At 37.7% G+C, this 16,814-nt stretch overlaps 1 protein-coding gene across 1 annotated transcript in view; it reads right to left on the bottom strand.

Annotated features, from left to right (window-relative positions):
• The window catches only part of tubgcp3 (tubulin, gamma complex associated protein 3), a 73,466-nt gene that overhangs the window by 23,239 nt on the left and 33,413 nt on the right, over positions 1 to 16,814 (bottom strand). Inside the window, exons 8-11 of the mRNA XM_039745896.1 lie at positions 9,765 to 9,890; positions 9,148 to 9,216; positions 8,790 to 8,922; positions 2,236 to 2,402 (exon numbers count right to left, since the gene is read on the bottom strand). Of these exons, the coding sequence (XP_039601830.1) occupies positions 2,236 to 2,402; positions 8,790 to 8,922; positions 9,148 to 9,216; positions 9,765 to 9,890 (495 nt within the window). The remainder of the gene's footprint in view (positions 1 to 2,235; positions 2,403 to 8,789; positions 8,923 to 9,147; positions 9,217 to 9,764; positions 9,891 to 16,814) is intronic.

Genomic DNA, 16,814 nt, shown 5'->3' with positions numbered 1-16,814 from the left:
GTTGGCATCGAGAGTACAGTCTATGTTTGGAAGCATTTACCTTTGTAAGCAATTGTTTTCATTAATGAAAGCTACCAAAACCCCACATCGCTCAAGGCTTACTGTCGAGCACCTTTCAACCCTCATAAAAGTTGCAGCTGCACAAGATTTCAAGCCTGATATTGACGAACTGGTTACTAACAAGAGATGCCAAGTGTCGGGACAACAGAAATAGATCTCGCACTGTAAGACTCCTATATAAGCAATTAATATAATATAATGAATATAATATAATAATATAAGGACCTAGCTAAGAGGCTAAGACTCTAATTGTACACTGTTGTACGGAGAGTGTATGGAAATAAATTGCTTTTCTTTAAACTTTAAGCTTTAACTGTTACATTTTTTAAAGTTTTCTGTATTGGCAAGAAAGCTACAGTAACTTGGTATAATAGTATAATAGCATTTGTTACAGTGCGGCCCGCTGACGCACATATGGCAGTCAAAGCAGCCCACCAATGGTAGTGAGTTTGACATGCCTGCTGTAACTACTTCAAAGTGGCCATTGGCCTGTTGGTAGCCACTCATACCAGTTTTCTTCTTGCTCTTCCATCCAGTTTGGAGGGACGGCTGGATCCAAGGAGGGTCCTAGTAGTACCAATAAATTGCCACTTCTTTATTATGGACTTTACTGAGCTCATTGGGATTGATAAAGCCTTTGAGATATTTTTGTCTCCATCTCCTGCCCTATGTATGTCCACAACTCTGTCCCCAAGATCTTTTGAAAGTGGCCTGCCACCCATAGTCAGTTGTTTGCTGTCAGATGCACTACCAAGCAAGGGAATGAATGCTCCAGGAACAGCTTCACTAATCACACTCATTACAATTGATCACAGGTGGAAGGAACCAGTAACCATGGTCTGCAATGGAAATAGTGCGCACTTACACCCTTAATTGAGTTTAGGAGGAGGTTGATCCTTTATTAATCTCAGTATTTCATGTTTTTTATTTTTTTTAATTCATCTGAACTGTAGCTGTGATATCTTCCACGTGAAAAAAATATTGGTTTGTGTGTTTTCATTTATGGCTGTAAAGCAAAAAAATGGGAATATTTTGGGGGGGGGGGGATTCTTTTCTATACCCACTGTACATATACATACACATATTAAAATCAATGTTCACCATTGGTTATGAACAAAGGCACAAAATTATCATTTTTTTACCCGACACCAACACTGTGAAATGAAAAATGAAATCTTGGGCTAAAATTGAAGTAAATATTCTTGTATTTTGATTAAAGATTAGGCAGTTAGCAAGTACACACTAAAAGTGACCTGTATAAGCAACAGTATTTTCTATTATTATACTTTTAGGCCACTGTGGCAAACATTGATTCATTGCAAAGGTACCTATTGCTGTGGTTGCAAACAAGCAGTACATGCAGTTGTTTAAATAAATGGGGTCCACACCTCATTAGCCAAAAAAAGTTCAGTAAGCATCAAATTTTGTCAATTAACACACAACAAATGTTATAACAGGTCAAGGTGACCAATCATATTTCTCTGGAGCGTTGCCATGCAAATCTTACCCAGGCTCCAATAGCTTGCAACCAAAGCAATACCACACCTCAGCTATAGGTAAAACTTACGGACTGTATTTGTATATTATTTTTTGTAATGCTGATTTTAGCTAGGATGGTCTTACTATTTGTAAAGGAGAATAAAAGTCCAATTATATTTGCATTCTATTGAAACAATTCCATCAATATCATCAGGTGCAAATAATACTATAAATCTCATTAACAACCTTCACAGGTTTTTGTAAAAATTGTTTTATTTTACTTATGGAACTGGGATAAGAGAAAAATGTAATTGAGACTAACAAACTGAAATGACTTTTAAACAGATAAAAAAAAACACTGGAAAAGTTAAGAAAAATGTTTCACATGATCTGACAGTTTAGGGCAATTCAATTGCTCCTAATGTTCAGAGTCACACAGACTTCAACATCACACCAACTGCCTTACTGAGTATAAGTGTAAAAATATGAAATAACCCTTCTGCCAGACTTTCCATTCTGAAACTGAGAAAGTGTCAACTACATGCAATATACTGAAACATGCAGAGGAGTGCACTTGAAAGTGCTTTGTAAGATGTTTTGCTTAACCTGCACAATTGGTTTCATTCTCACAAATATTTCAGTCCTCTTAGATCAATACCCATAAAAAGAGCATTTAAAAAAACAAAAGGTGCTTACCTCATGATACATATCTTCTAACTCGCCATCATAAATCCAACGATAGAGAAAGTTCAGAATTGGATGGGACACCAGACTAAGAATATGCTGCACTAAAGCCCTCATATACGGGTCTCCAGTTTTACCATAGGCATGCACAGCAGATGCCAGTTCTCCACCTTTTCTTCCTAGAAAGCGATTGGAAATGTAAATTTTACCAAGCACTAATGCTTCATTTTCATCTATTTAAACATAAATAAATTCTGAAATACAGAAAAATTATCAACTTTAAACTTAAAGTAAACAGTAAAGTGTAATATGATGACTTATTCCCTGTGTTAGAACATTTCAAACACTGCTTACAGTCAGCATTTCATACTTTGGAATAATATCAATTTCCTGTTATCTGTTACAATAAAGACTCAATTAGAATAGAATATACTCAAGTATACACCTTTCTGAAATGCCTAAAGTTTATGCTGGTCACAGCCACCACTGTGACTGGCTGCTACTAAGCTGGCCCTATGGGAAAATTAAAACAAATAACCTTTTCAAGATCTCAGAGTGGGTGGAAGAAATTACATCATTACATTACTTTTCATCATAAATTTCAAGACCTAACATGTAGTCTATAAGGCTGTGAGAGGAGGTGCATGACTAGAGTAAAGCAAATGTGCTTGTAAAGGAACTTAAGCCGATGCCACATTACATGACTTCTATTCAGGGGGTAAATCAGACTTGCCAACTGCAGCTCCTGATCTTGTCGTCAAACTATGCTAATTTACATTACTGAATATCTCTTTCCAGTACAGTAGAGCTCATCCCTTTTGTCGATATGCAATAGCGTGCTGGCTGATGTAGCTGGTGCAGTATGAAGGATTAACAGCTATGGCAAGTCCTGCCACAATCTCAATCTGTGTCTCTATCCCCCCAATTCTATCATAGTACAAACACAAGACACCAGGCAGACAAGCTTCTTTTCCGTTTCTGAAATAAAAAAAAAAACGGTACAGTAGTCTCACTTATCCTACCTTCACTTATCCGACATTCCGTATTATCCGACGTCCCACCACAGAATAAAAAACAAAAAAAAACACATCAATTGGCAACGAACTGTAAGTTGCAAGCATGAGTGTAGTTTATTTTTTGTTGCTCCCAACTCTACCGCACCTAATTACAGTGGAACCTCGGTTTGCGAGCATAATTCGCTCTGGAAATGTGCTCGCAGTCCAAAACACTTGTACAGTATACCAATGCGAATTTCTCCATAAGAAATAATGGAAACTGAGATGATTCGTTCCACAGCCCAAAATTATTCATATAAAAACAATTAATACAAAATATAAAGTAAAAATACATAAAGCAAATTAACCTGCACTTTACCTTTCAAAAGAATCATGGCTGGTGTGAGTGAGTTTCTAAACTCTTGTGGGATTCAACTCAACGGGACGACACACGGAAGAGCGTCCCAAAGCAATCAGTGTCTCCCAGTGCTGTAGCAGTTTGCCATAAAAGCAAATCCGAAAAGATCGCAGACATGCTATAAGTGCCTGCCGTCGATAGGTGATACAAGGAACGAGGAACATTATAAATGCGCAGGGCACAGTATTACTATACCCCGATCACGCCTGACTACTGTGTCTGTGTATAGGAGAATGGCAGATCCCGCTACAATAAATAACTGCGCTGTTGCTGTTTCAAGCTCAATAAAGCTGGTGTCGCTAAAGTACTGAGACTCAGCTTCGTGTTTTCGGGTGCAAGACAGGCACTCGCACGTCACAGCATGCACATCACAGCACAAACACATACACACGCGCAGTCACGATGCTGTAGTAAACTGTATACACTCATACGGATATTGACTATATGAGTGACGGAGCTAAGGCTCTAGAAACTGCAATTAATTACATTGAGCAACAAGAAGAAGCTACAGGAATCGACATAATGATGCTGCAAAGATGGGGAGACTTGGCAGCGAAGAAACGGCACTCATCAGGAAAGCAGACTATGATCAAAAATGTCTTTAAATCATCACAGGACTGAACTTTTTAAGTACAGTACATACTATATTTAACTTCAGACAATTCTGTAACTAAGTTAATTTTTTCAGTTAACTTATTCTGTTTTGTTGTAAAACATGATTATTAGGTTCGTAATGAGTAAAATTCTAACAGTTTGACGTTTAATAGGCTTTTTCTTAACACTTCCCATTATCCAACATTTTCGCTTTCCCAACGTTCTGCCGGCCCGTTAATGTCGGATAAGCGAGACTCTACTGTATTCTTTATTTCTTGTCACTGCATTATATGTGTTATACTTCCAGGTGAGTTCTCATTGGTTGTCAGCTTTCACACATAGAGTTTACTGTTACAACTAAAGACAAAAATCAAACCTGTCTGATCTTGCCAGGTCGATTAGTGAATTATGTCAGAAAAATATCAAGGGAGCTCTCTGTCGACTGCCTCTGACTCGCTAAGATAACATAAAAAAGTCTATGACAAAAAATCATTGGAAAATTGTCTATACTGCCTCATCTTTAGGGAAATATGTACAGAAATGAAAAACATACTGGAGAAAACATGCATGGAAAGAAATATACAGTAATAGAGCAGATTGTACTAATCACAGAATAAGAAGCCCCTGAGACCAGTCACTTTCAGGGGAAGGATGTGGAAGTGGTGCAGAGCTACAAGTACCTGGGGGTTCACATAAACGGCAAACTGGACTGATGGAGTTGGTAAAGTATGAAGGGTAGTCGTACAGCACTACAGTGTTGTCAAAGGAGGGCCAGAGCAGACTGGACTTGCTAAGGGGACTCAAGACTTTTGATGTGAGCAGCAATCTGATGGAAATATTCTACCAGACAATAGTAGACATTGTGGTGTTCTATGCTGCAGTCTCCTGAGGAAGCAACTTGAGCGCTGAAGAAGTACAATGCCAGAACAAATGTATAATGGGCTGAACCCAGGGCACACCAGACGCAGTTGTGGAAAAGAGGATGATGACAAAATTAGATTACATCATGAAAAATCCTCCGCATGAGATGGTCTCTTGGAACACTTTTAGCCACAGGTTCATTCCACCTCAATGTGCCAAGAAGGCCCTCTGGACGTCTTTCCTGCCCACTGCTAAAATTAATGAGTACATCAGGTAGAATCATTGAATTTAATTTTTTTATTATTTATTTATCAATTGATTGGCTGTATTATCTGTCCTGTGAACCTGTCTCCTTGTTTTGTATATTTCTACTGCTGTATGCATCTGAACGTTTCGATTTACATGCTTACGTTAGGCCAGATTATCTCGGGGTGCAATGTGAGCTACCACAGCTTTGCTGATGACACACAACTGTATTTATCAATTACGCCTGGTGTATTTCGGATTGGATGAGTAGTAATTTTCTCAAACTAAACAAGGAGAAAACAGAAATTTTAGTGATTGGCAAAAATGGATATAATGAGGGTATTAGAAATAAACTTGATCATTAGGATCAAAAGTCAAGACAGAAGTAAAGAAATTAGGTGTAATTATTGGCTCTGACCTGAATTTTAAATCACATATTAATCTGATTACTGGGACAGCATTTTTTCACTTAAGGAATATAGCAAAAGTTAGACCTCTTATAACATTGCAAGATGCTGAGAAATTAGTTCACGCTTTTGTTTTAGATTACTGTAATGCACTCTTCTCAGGACCACCAAAAAAGACATCAATCGATTGCAGAATGGAACTGCTAGAATCCTAACTAGTAAAAGAAAATCTGTTAACATCACACCACTTTTGATGTCATTACACTGGTTATCTGTGTCATTTAGAATTGCTTATGGTTTATAAAGCCTTCAATAATCTGCTCCATCCTATATTTCAGAAAGTCTGTCACCTTACACTCCAAATTGTAACCTTAGATCTTCAAATGAGTGCCTGCTTATTATTCCAAGAGCTAAACTTAAAAGAAGTGGTGAGGCGGCCTTCTGTTGTTATGCACCTAAAATCTGGTATAGCTTACCAATGGAATTCGCCAGGCTAATACAGTGGAGCACTTTAAAAAAAGCTGCTAAAAACTCATTACTTTAGCATGGCTTTCACATAGCTTTATTTTAGTTTAATCATGATGCTCTGTATGTTCAATTAATTATCATCATTCCTGGTGGCTCTGTAATCCGTACTAACCCCTACTTTCTCTGCTGTTCTTACACCCACACCCCCCAACCCCCATTTTCTGTGGTGGTGATCTGCACCACCACCACTTGATCAAAGCACCGTGATATCCCTACATTGATGGATTAAAGGCCAGAAGTCCACATGACCGTCATCAAGTTCTTCCATGTGAAGCTTGAATACAATGAGGACTGATTGAGGTCACTTATGTTAGGTAGAATGCCTAGAGGGGGCTGGAAGGTCTCATGGCCTTGGAAGCCCTGTAGATTTATTTTTATTTTCTCCAGCCATCTGGAGTTTTTTTTTGTTTTTTCAGTCCCCACCAGCCACCGGTTCTTACTTTTACTCTTTGTTAATTAGTATTGCCGAATTTTATTTTCTTACATATTTGTCCTTTTTCTCCTTCTTCATCCTGAGCTACATCACTTATATAAAAATGTGCTATATAAATAAATGTTGTTGTTATTGAACTTCTACTTGGGATTAATAAAGTTTATCTAATCAACATTCAAGGTGCCAGAGAAAATGTTAAGCAGCAAGCTACTTTATTATTAAATTGCAATTTTGATTCAGGAAAACCTAGAGCAACACCTGTAAAGATGAGAGAAGGGTAAGGTGAATGAATGAAGAATCAGGAGAAGCCGAAATAACACACAATAACTGAGTACTTTCAGCTGAGTTATTTAGCAGGAATGTGTCAAGAATGTGTCTCCTTTATAACAATAGCAATAATGCCCAACTGTGACTGCCATGTCAGAAGCTTTTCTCTTTCTTTAGTCATTGCACTGTGTTCAGACAATAGTGTGTATACTTATTTATAATACTAGCGACTGGGAGCCCCGATTGAATCAGACTACAAATTCTACGTTTGTGAAATCCATGGTTTTTCTGGAAAGAGTTTTGTTTTTTTAAGTCCTTGAAATAAATTTGTTATTTTACTGATGTGTGGTTAAAATAGACCTGTTAGCCCGATTTAATGAAGAGCTTCCTGTTTAAATGGGGCTGCGAGACGTGAACTGAGCTCTTCGGCGCAGCTCATTTGATTTTTTTTGGCAAACAAATTTTCAAAACAAACCATATTTTATGACTCTAATCAAGAGTCGGAGTAATAATTATGTTGGCATGGCGGATCATGTCCTGCCAGTCCCCGACAGGTGCATGGTTGATTAACGTCAATGTTGACATTTGGTTCAATGACCGTTTCTATAGAATCACAATCCATATACGTCGGATTATCGAAAGGTTCGGTGTCCTCTTCAGTCATGAGACTTCGTTTTCTACGCATTCTTTCTGCGGCCGCTGCTCTTCTGGCTGCGTTCTGATCGTCACCCATTTTAGATCTGAAATCAGCTAAAATTTAAACAATGACCATTGTTAATACCCAGCCGTCATTACTCAGTTTGCCAATAGATGTCAGAAGGACGGATGCCAAAACCGAACTGCCCAACGACAGATTTCGACGTACCAAGCAAATAGCGATACATTCTAAATTACTTTTGGTTCTGGAGCTGTTGAAGGGTCAGTCAAAGATGTTAGTCCTGGAAAGTACACCCCACCAAACCAACATTCCAAAAACCAACCGAACTTTCTGTTATCTGACCGAACCAACACCGACTTACTATACTCGGCCGTCCAGCAGCATCACTGTAGCATTCGAACATTCTTAGCCAATCATGCAATACTGCGTCCGCGTTTGCTACGTTATGTTCTAACTACGGAGGCAGAGTCCCATTGCATGGTTCTAACTTGTATCAAGTCCAGGTATTGACGCGAACACCATACATACAGATAGTATCAAATTTTATATAAGGATTTATTATGTATGTAGTTATTCATTTACTGAGATTCTGTAATAAAAAAATTATTCTTGGAACAAAAAAAGTTATATCTATTTGTGGAAATACAGAAAAAGCTAACACTGGAAGTAATGATAAGAACCTTCTGAAGAGAATTCTAAAATAACAGAATCAGAAAAAAACAGATAAGAGCAGACACAAATAAGCAACAATGAACACCAAATTTACTATAAAGAAATATTAAAGAGGGAGGCTCCTATTTGGACATCACACCACAGGAAATGGATGAGGCCATGACTGTGCATACAAAACAAACACCAGCGTTTACGAACATTTAGCCAAGAAAAAAATGAAATGATTCGGAGAATGAGAGAGGTTTTCTCCTCATTATTTCAGAGAAACTAGGCCGATTGCCAAAACTAAATGGACTAGGTAAGCACTGCAAAAGAGCCTCATGGCACCTTAATTCTCCACACTCAGAAGTAAAACAAAATACAATCTTTGTGTCTGGTCTGTAGTCAACTCCGAACCACTTGACAAAATGCCCCATTACCCATTAGAGCATGCTCATACATGTGCTGTGTTCTGAAGAAATGCTGAAATAATAAAAATAATTCTAACCTTGACAATGATCTACAAGTGCAGCCAGGGTTTTCAGTCTTGTTTTAGGATCATACGTCCAAACAAGGAGACGACGCAGTGTCAAATTGCTGTCAACTCCTAGGTTCACACCTTGATCATCTTCAACCTGCAACTGCATATAAGGAAGATACACAATTGACATATGCCATCTTATTCAAAGGATTATAATATTACTATAATAATCATACTGATGTCTTATAGCACTTGATTGCATAGCCTGACTCTGTAGCTATACTGCAGAGAAAAATCTGCAGCTGTACCGCAGCTGTATATCCTTATCCTTATTATGTAATAAATCTTACAGTAAGAACAGAGGCATGCAAGGGCATTTACTCACCTGGGAGTGCAAAACAGAAAGCAGCCTGTAGTATTCCTTCAGTTCCTGATGTAATGATGCACAGAAACTCTAAAAAAAAGCAGAGCAGTGAATAAACAGGGTTACCTAAAAATGCCTTTTATATTTGCTCTTCAGAAACTGACCCATTTCTATTGCAGCATCAGCAAACAGACACAATAATGTGAAAAAAAAAAAACTCAGTGCAAACATTTGTGAAAATTGGATAGATCTTCATGGATTGGGAAACCAAGGAGCAACAGGTGGAAACAAGGAAATGATCAACTCTAACTAAGGAACTCCTTCCTTGATTTGACAAAGCCCATGGGAAAGATAAAAACAGGAAACACATATCACACAAGAGACTAGTGAGCATCTAAAACAAGGTCCCTAGATGTTGTAGTCAAGATGACACTCTATCATCTAAAGTAACAGCTAAATAAATGTGGTATCCAGACTAGACTATCACTTTTTGTATGTAAAGTCTGAATTTCTAGGAAAGAAAATCTGCACACTGTAGACTCTCAATACCATAAGATATAAATCTGAAAACAAATTACAATCAAAATACCATTTCATGAAATTATGTTTTATCATTAAGATTTTTTTCCCCTCTTTACCTGGCCCACAAGCCCAAATGCTCTGTCAAGGCTTCTCTGGTCTGTGTATTTTCTCACTTTGTTATGAAGCCATCCCAGCTCCGCCAGCCTGCTGACAGTGTCTCTAAGGGATTTTGAAACGGCAATCTTCAAAACAGTGAATGAAAGAAATACAGCATTATTAGTGGTTTTTCCAAGGGTTAATCCATGCAAGTAACTGCTTTTGTTAATTAATAATAATGGTAAAATACCATGGCATGGTGTCCATTAAAGAAATGGTTTAAATAAAATTTAAGTTGGATGGTGAGCTGTAGGTGATTACCACAAAAATAAATCTCAGCATCAAAAAGTTGCCTGTTAATGCATTGCCCATTCTCAATCACGAAAACTGAAGAACATGTAATATTCATTAACATATTGATAGATCTGATAATTTCATCATTGATGAGCTATGTAACAAATACACCTTTGACAGTCAACTGAAACTAATAAGGAAGGCTGGCTAGCTATTATTTCAGCATTCCTGGAAGCAGAGTACACATTACAAAAACACTCACAATAACAGGTCCAAAGTAACCCTATTAAAATCGGCATACTGGTCTTTTAAACACTTTAAAAATGAATACATGATTCAGACTGTTGCTTGTGGTGTGTGTGCGCTTTCTTTTCCATTAGAAAAAGACTGTAATGATTTCTCTAGCTATGAAGCAGCTTTGACTTTACTAACACCATGCTGCCTGCAAATCTACTGTTACTTGTCACACGTGCTACACACTTGTTGATGTTAAAAGCTGATACATCTGCACTGTAATTGTGTGTAAAACTAGGTCTTTTGAAAATTTTGTGATCATACATGATAACATTTAGCATGAGTTGGAAACTATTTAATGTCAGTTTCTCTTAACATTTTCCTTACAAGCGTAATTCAGCTCATAGTTTCTGTTCAGCATACTGTATATTGATGTGGTTAGCATGGCGGGGCCATGGTTAGAACTGCTTCCGCCCAGCTGTCTTCCCACTTCCCTGAAAGCAGGCATTTTTGAACAAATGATAAATCCTAATTGGTCTTCTGTGACAATGATAGTGTGTGAGAGCTCATTCTGTGATGAGCTGGTACTCATCTAAAACTGTCTCGTACTTTGCGCCTGAGGCTTGCTGGGACAATCTCCAGTTCCCCTATAACTGTGGATTGGGTTAAGTAGGAAATGTTATAGACAGATAGATACTTTATTGATCCCAAGGGGAATTCAAGAAAAATATATATCAGTGCACCTTTTCCAGCCTAGCACAGGAATTTCTCAGATGATTTGTTTTCTGGTACAAAAGAGTTTGTGATTTACCGGAGGCTTCTACACAAATTAAAGTTATAAACACAAACATTAGACATCTATCTATTTATAATGTATATTATATATAAACACGACAAGAAATGCTTGACTTGTGGGGGAGGGGGGGCATATTTGTGCTCATTTTCTTATATCTAGCCTGATGTGGCACGCTCTGCCTCGTGATTCACCATGGATAGAAAAGTAACGCAAAACATGCATCCCTAAGTGCTCTTAGTAAAGCCGCTGGATTACACTCAGCATTAGGATGGCAGCTAGTGATGTGACATTTTTATCAAATCCCGCTGTTTTACAAAGGGATTACGGATTTTTTTATTATTTTTTTTACTTACCTATAAGTACGTATAAGTACCTTAAGATACGTTAGGCTGGCCATCACTTTAAAAAAAAATGCCACAATAAAAATTACTTTAATAAAGTAGACTGTAAATAATTCATGCATAGAAACACTGCAGTAATTGGATTATTTGGGATTTCATGCAACGGATTACTCCAAGTTCACCACATGCACACTATTGTGATGTTTGACAAGGGAAATAACAGGTCTGTGCAGATTGGAAGGGGGATTATTCATGATTTTTCAGAGTATTATATAACAGAAGATTTGCCTTTAAAGTTTCCCAGTGCTTTAGATATCCTTATGTAAAGTACATAAGTATACCATTCCTAGTTATGAGGTAAAATGTGACTTCTCTTTATTGCTGATTTTTAATCTATTCAATAATTACATTTGTACTTTAATATGATTAGAAATAATATTAATAGTATATGACTGTTATTTTTGCAAATGCATAATTTGTTTAACTTTGTAACTCACTGCCCTGACAAAGAAGGTTTCATCTTTAAAACATCTCTACTGCTTATATTCAGAGCTCTCATTATTCATTATTTATGCCTGTCCTGTTTTAATCTTGGCCTAAACTGATGGCATTTAAATGGTTTACATTGTGGGCTCCCAATCTTCAAGACATACTATATGTCTCCATTACTAGTATTTGGACCAATTTTCCAGTTTTCAAAGTTCATCCATGTCAAGTATGCATATCTGGTGTTGGCTGGTCTTCTACATATTACACAATATTAATTGGATTTTCTGTCTTTCATTTTCATGATTTTTGTTTATGATACATTAATCTTTCCTGATATATGATCCTTTTGTTTAAAAATATGAAATATTTTTGTTGTAGCTTCTAAGTGACCCTGCTAACGTTTTAAAAATGGATAGATGTCCAGATAATAAATATTGTCAATATGATTGATTCAGATTAGGGACCTGCTTCCCTGTTATTTCACTAAGAACATCCCTGTGACAAAGGGGCTCTTTATCAGGATGCTGCGTGAGAGAGCCTTTCAAAAACTTCTCTTATGTACTCCACCCACTACCTCAGCTGGATCAATTGAGCACAAGACAAACAGACACATTTTATGGTACTTTATGGGTTAAAGAAGAACACATCCATGCAACTCCATTGATACAAAATTCTGTTTGGCCACCAATGACAACCATGCCACTTAATAGAACACAAAACAGCTCACAGGAACTCAACTCAATATTACTGGTATTTAAAAATATGTGTAAAATATACATTTTTTGATTGATTGACTGATTGGCCATATTTTTTGTACTGTGAGTCTGCATCTTTGTTTATGTTTCTGAATTTCTCCATGGGATTAATAATGTTCATCTAATCCAGGGGTTCTCAAGGTCAGTCCTATGGAAACCCTGCGGCTGCGGGTTTTTGTTCCAACGAGCTTCTGTTTTTAATTGGAAACTTGGGCTAATTAAATGAACTGTAATTGCCCAGATTCTGTGTTTTGGGAACAATATATCAATTAGAAAACTAAGTTTGGTAAAACAAAAAAAAATAAAATAAAAAAAATGTACTAAGCAGTTATATGGGAATAATGTTTTTTTTTTCTTTTTAACAATATTTTCATCTTGATGTTCATTCTATTTTTCTGGGTGTTCTAATTGTTTAACTAATCCATTGTTTTCTAATTAGTGGGTCTGACGCTAAAGTAGTTACAGCCTTTAACAATTCAGAGTCATTTGCCTAGGTGTCTGCTCTGCTCATTTTTAATTGTCATTATTAAGATACTATGAAGGGAGCAAACTGCACAGAGAGAGCAAAATAGAATAAAAATCAACAAAAGAGAGTTAAGCATTTAAATCTATAGCAAAAATGAAATGTCTTATACTAAATGTAAAAATCATGCAGCTGTGCTTTCTTAATGTAGAATAAGAGAAGAGAAAAAAACAGCTAATTAATTGGGATCAGTGTTATCAGTTGTCACTGATTAGGAGTCTAGTTGAAGCAAAAACCTGAACCCACAGTGGGCCCCCAGGACCGAGTTTGAGAACCCCTGATCTAATCTAATGGCTGTTCCTGATGGTTACTGGTATTAATACTTTGCAGTTAGCTGTGGAAATCTAAAGCAGATTAACCAATATAAAAAGTGCAAATAAAAATAAGAACAAACAAGATTTACAAGAATGGCACAAACTAAAGCGGTTACGGAGTGGTGGCTCTGAGGCTAAGGATCTGCACGGTTGCCAGTTCAAATCCCAGAAATGCCAAAAAAGGGACTCTGCTCTGTTAACCTGCAATTGCTGGGCGCTTTGAGTAGTGAGAAAGGCGTTATATAAATGCAAAGAACATGACCTAATTACTTCTAAATTCAGATTTGAAGCGCCCAAAGTGCTAATTTCAATCACTACTATTTAGCAACTTTTTTCCATGGGTTGTCTATTTGAAGTGATGGATCCCAGCTATTTTGCAGCACTGACTTTGGCCAGCGTCCATCAGTGTCCCTTATTTTATATTTCAATAAGAGAATACCACCTTCCAACACCTTACTCAGAAAATATGATCTTCAGGTCTTATATAATAAAATGCCAGTGCCACAGAAAGCTGTAAAGCCACACATGTCTGAAGTGAGGAAACCCAGTCTGAGAGATGGAAAACTGGCATCACTTTGCATTTTGAAAATGCACCTTGAGAAAAAAATCTCATACAGACACCTCTGAGTAAGCTCTGGAAACATCCTCTGACCCGTATTTACAGTGGGTACATAAAGTATTCAGACCCCCTTCAATTTTTCACTCTTTGTTATATTGCAGCCATCTGCTAAAATCATTTAAATTAATTTTTTTTCCTCATTAATGCACACACAGCACCCTATATTGACAGACAAAAAAAAGAATTTTTGTAATTGTTGCAGATTTATTAAAAAAGAAAAACTGAAATATCACATGGTCCTAAGTATTCAGCCCCTTTGCTGTGACACTCATATATTTAACTCAGGTGCTTTCCATTTCTTCTGATCATCCTTGAGATCACCTTCATTTGAGTCCAGCTGTGTTTGATTCTACTGATTGGACTTGATTAGGAAAGCCACACACCTGTCTATATAAGACCTTACAGCTCACAATGCATGTCAGAGCAAATGAGAATCATGAGGTCAAAGAAACTGCCTGAAGAGCTCAGAGACAGAATTGTGGCAAGGCACAGATCTGGCCAAGGTTACAAAAAAAATTTCTGCTGCACTTAAGGTTCCCAAGAGCACAGTGGCCTCCATAATCCTTAAATGGAAGACGTTTGGGACGACCAGAACCCTTCCTAGAGCTGGCCGTCCGGCCAAGCTGAGCTACTGGGGGAGAAGAGCATTGGTGAAAGAGGTAAAGAAGAACCCAAAGATCACTTTGGCTGAGCTCCAGAGATGCAGTCAGGAGATGGGAGAAAGTTGTAGAAAGTCAACCATCACTGCAGCCCTCCACCAGTCAGGGCTTTATGGCAGAGTGGCCTGTCGGAAGCCTCTCCTCAGTGCAAGACACATGACAGCCCGCATGGAGTTTGCTAAAAGACACCTGAAGGACTCTGAGATGGTGAGAAATAAGATTCTCTGGTCTGATGAGACCAAGATAGAACTTTTTGGCCTTAATTCTAAGCGGTATGTGTGGAGACAACCAGGCACTGCTCATCACTTGTCCAATACAGTCCCCACAGTGAAGCATGGCGGTGGCAGCATCATGCTGTGGGGTGTTTTTCAGCTGCAGGGACAGGACGACTGGTTGCAATCGAGGGAAACATGAATGCAGCCAAGTACAGGGATATCCTGGGCAAAAACCTTCTCCAGAGTGCTAAGGGCCTCCGACTGGGCCGAAGGTTTACCTTCCAACAAGACAATGACCCTAAGCACACAGCTAAAATAATGAAGGATTGGCTTCACAACAACTCTGACTGTTCTTGAATGGCCCAGCCAGAGCCCTGACTTAAACCCAATTGAGCATCTCTGGAGAGACCTTAAAATGGCTGTCCACCAACGTTTACCATCCAACCTGACAGAACTGCAGAGGATCTGCAAGGAGGAATGGCAGAGGATCCCCAAATCCAGGTGTGAAAAACTTGTTGCATCTTTCCCAAGAAGACTCATGGCTGTAATTAGCTCAAAAGGGTGCTTCTACTGAATACTGAGCAAAGGGTCTGAATACTTAGGGCCATGTGATATTTCAGTTTTTCTTTTTTAATAAATCTGGAGCAATTTCAAAAATTCTTTTTTTTTTGTCTGTCAATATGGGGTGCTGTGTGTACATTAATGAGGAAAACATAATTTAAATGATTTTAGCAAATGGCTGCAATATAACAGAGTAAAAAATTGAAGGGGGTCTGAATACTTTCTGTACCCACTGTACATGCCTTCTCTTTGATCTCCCCATACCCATAGGGGACTATTTAAGAGAGGGAATCTTATCAGTTTAGGGCAGAAGTTCATAGTTTGTTCAGGTGTTGAGGCATAGTAATTTCATCACTTTCAAACTACTGGGCTTGTCAGAAACTCAAGAAGTAATTAGTTTGTAAAGTAATACTTGTGTATTTATTTTCTTCCTCTGATGACATCCCTTAAATGCAGATCAACAGAATTTATAACAAAATTAAGAAAAGAAAACTAAATTGGTGTGGTCAAAGACAAGAAATCACTGTTTGGGAAGGTTTATACTTGGGACAGATACAATATAAAGTCTGTAGCTACAGTGAGTGTGCCTTTAGTGTTTTTCCCACTAGTTTATCTAATATTATATGAGGTTGTATACTTATGAAATGTTCTTAGATGGAATAATGAAAAGGGGCCAGGTACCCACTGCTTCTATATAACTCAGTCAAAGATAACAAGCAAGTAGTGAAATTACAGCTGAGAGAGAGAGAGAGAGATAAAGCGGCAGACAGACAACACAGCATTGTCCTCTTGACTTTCATTAAACTTGAGCCAACTGTATCTAGTGGTATAATTATATGCATGATAAAGTTACCTGTACTCCTACATTCCATATGCTGTGGCCACATTCAGCCTGGCAAGTATAATATAATTATTAAATGCCCAACCACATTCATTTGTGTGTAAATTAAGAGAGAATGTAGTCTTTAGGCGGTATAATGCAAGGAAACAACAACCACCACCACCATTCCACCCACAATTCAACAAAATATCAGGACTCAGTGTTTAAAAATGAATTGCATAGTCAGTCATCACTAAGACAAAAAAAATTCAGGACAGCTGCTTCAGAACCTAGCAAATTTTGGGACTGCACATGTTGGCATGCTTGTGAATTGTTTCACTAAATTGTTGAATGCAAACACAAAAGGCTAGAAATGAAAATATACTGCTCAAAAAAATTAAAGGAACATTTTTTTTAAATGAGAGTATAGCATCAAGTCAATGCACCTTA

The sequence above is a fragment of the Polypterus senegalus genome, chromosome 2, assembly GCF_016835505.1.
Source record: "Polypterus senegalus isolate Bchr_013 chromosome 2, ASM1683550v1, whole genome shotgun sequence".
Lineage (NCBI taxonomy): Eukaryota > Metazoa > Chordata > Cladistia > Polypteriformes > Polypteridae > Polypterus > Polypterus senegalus.
Note: the sequence above shows the minus strand (reverse complement) of the source record. Positions and strands in the feature narration are given on the sequence as shown.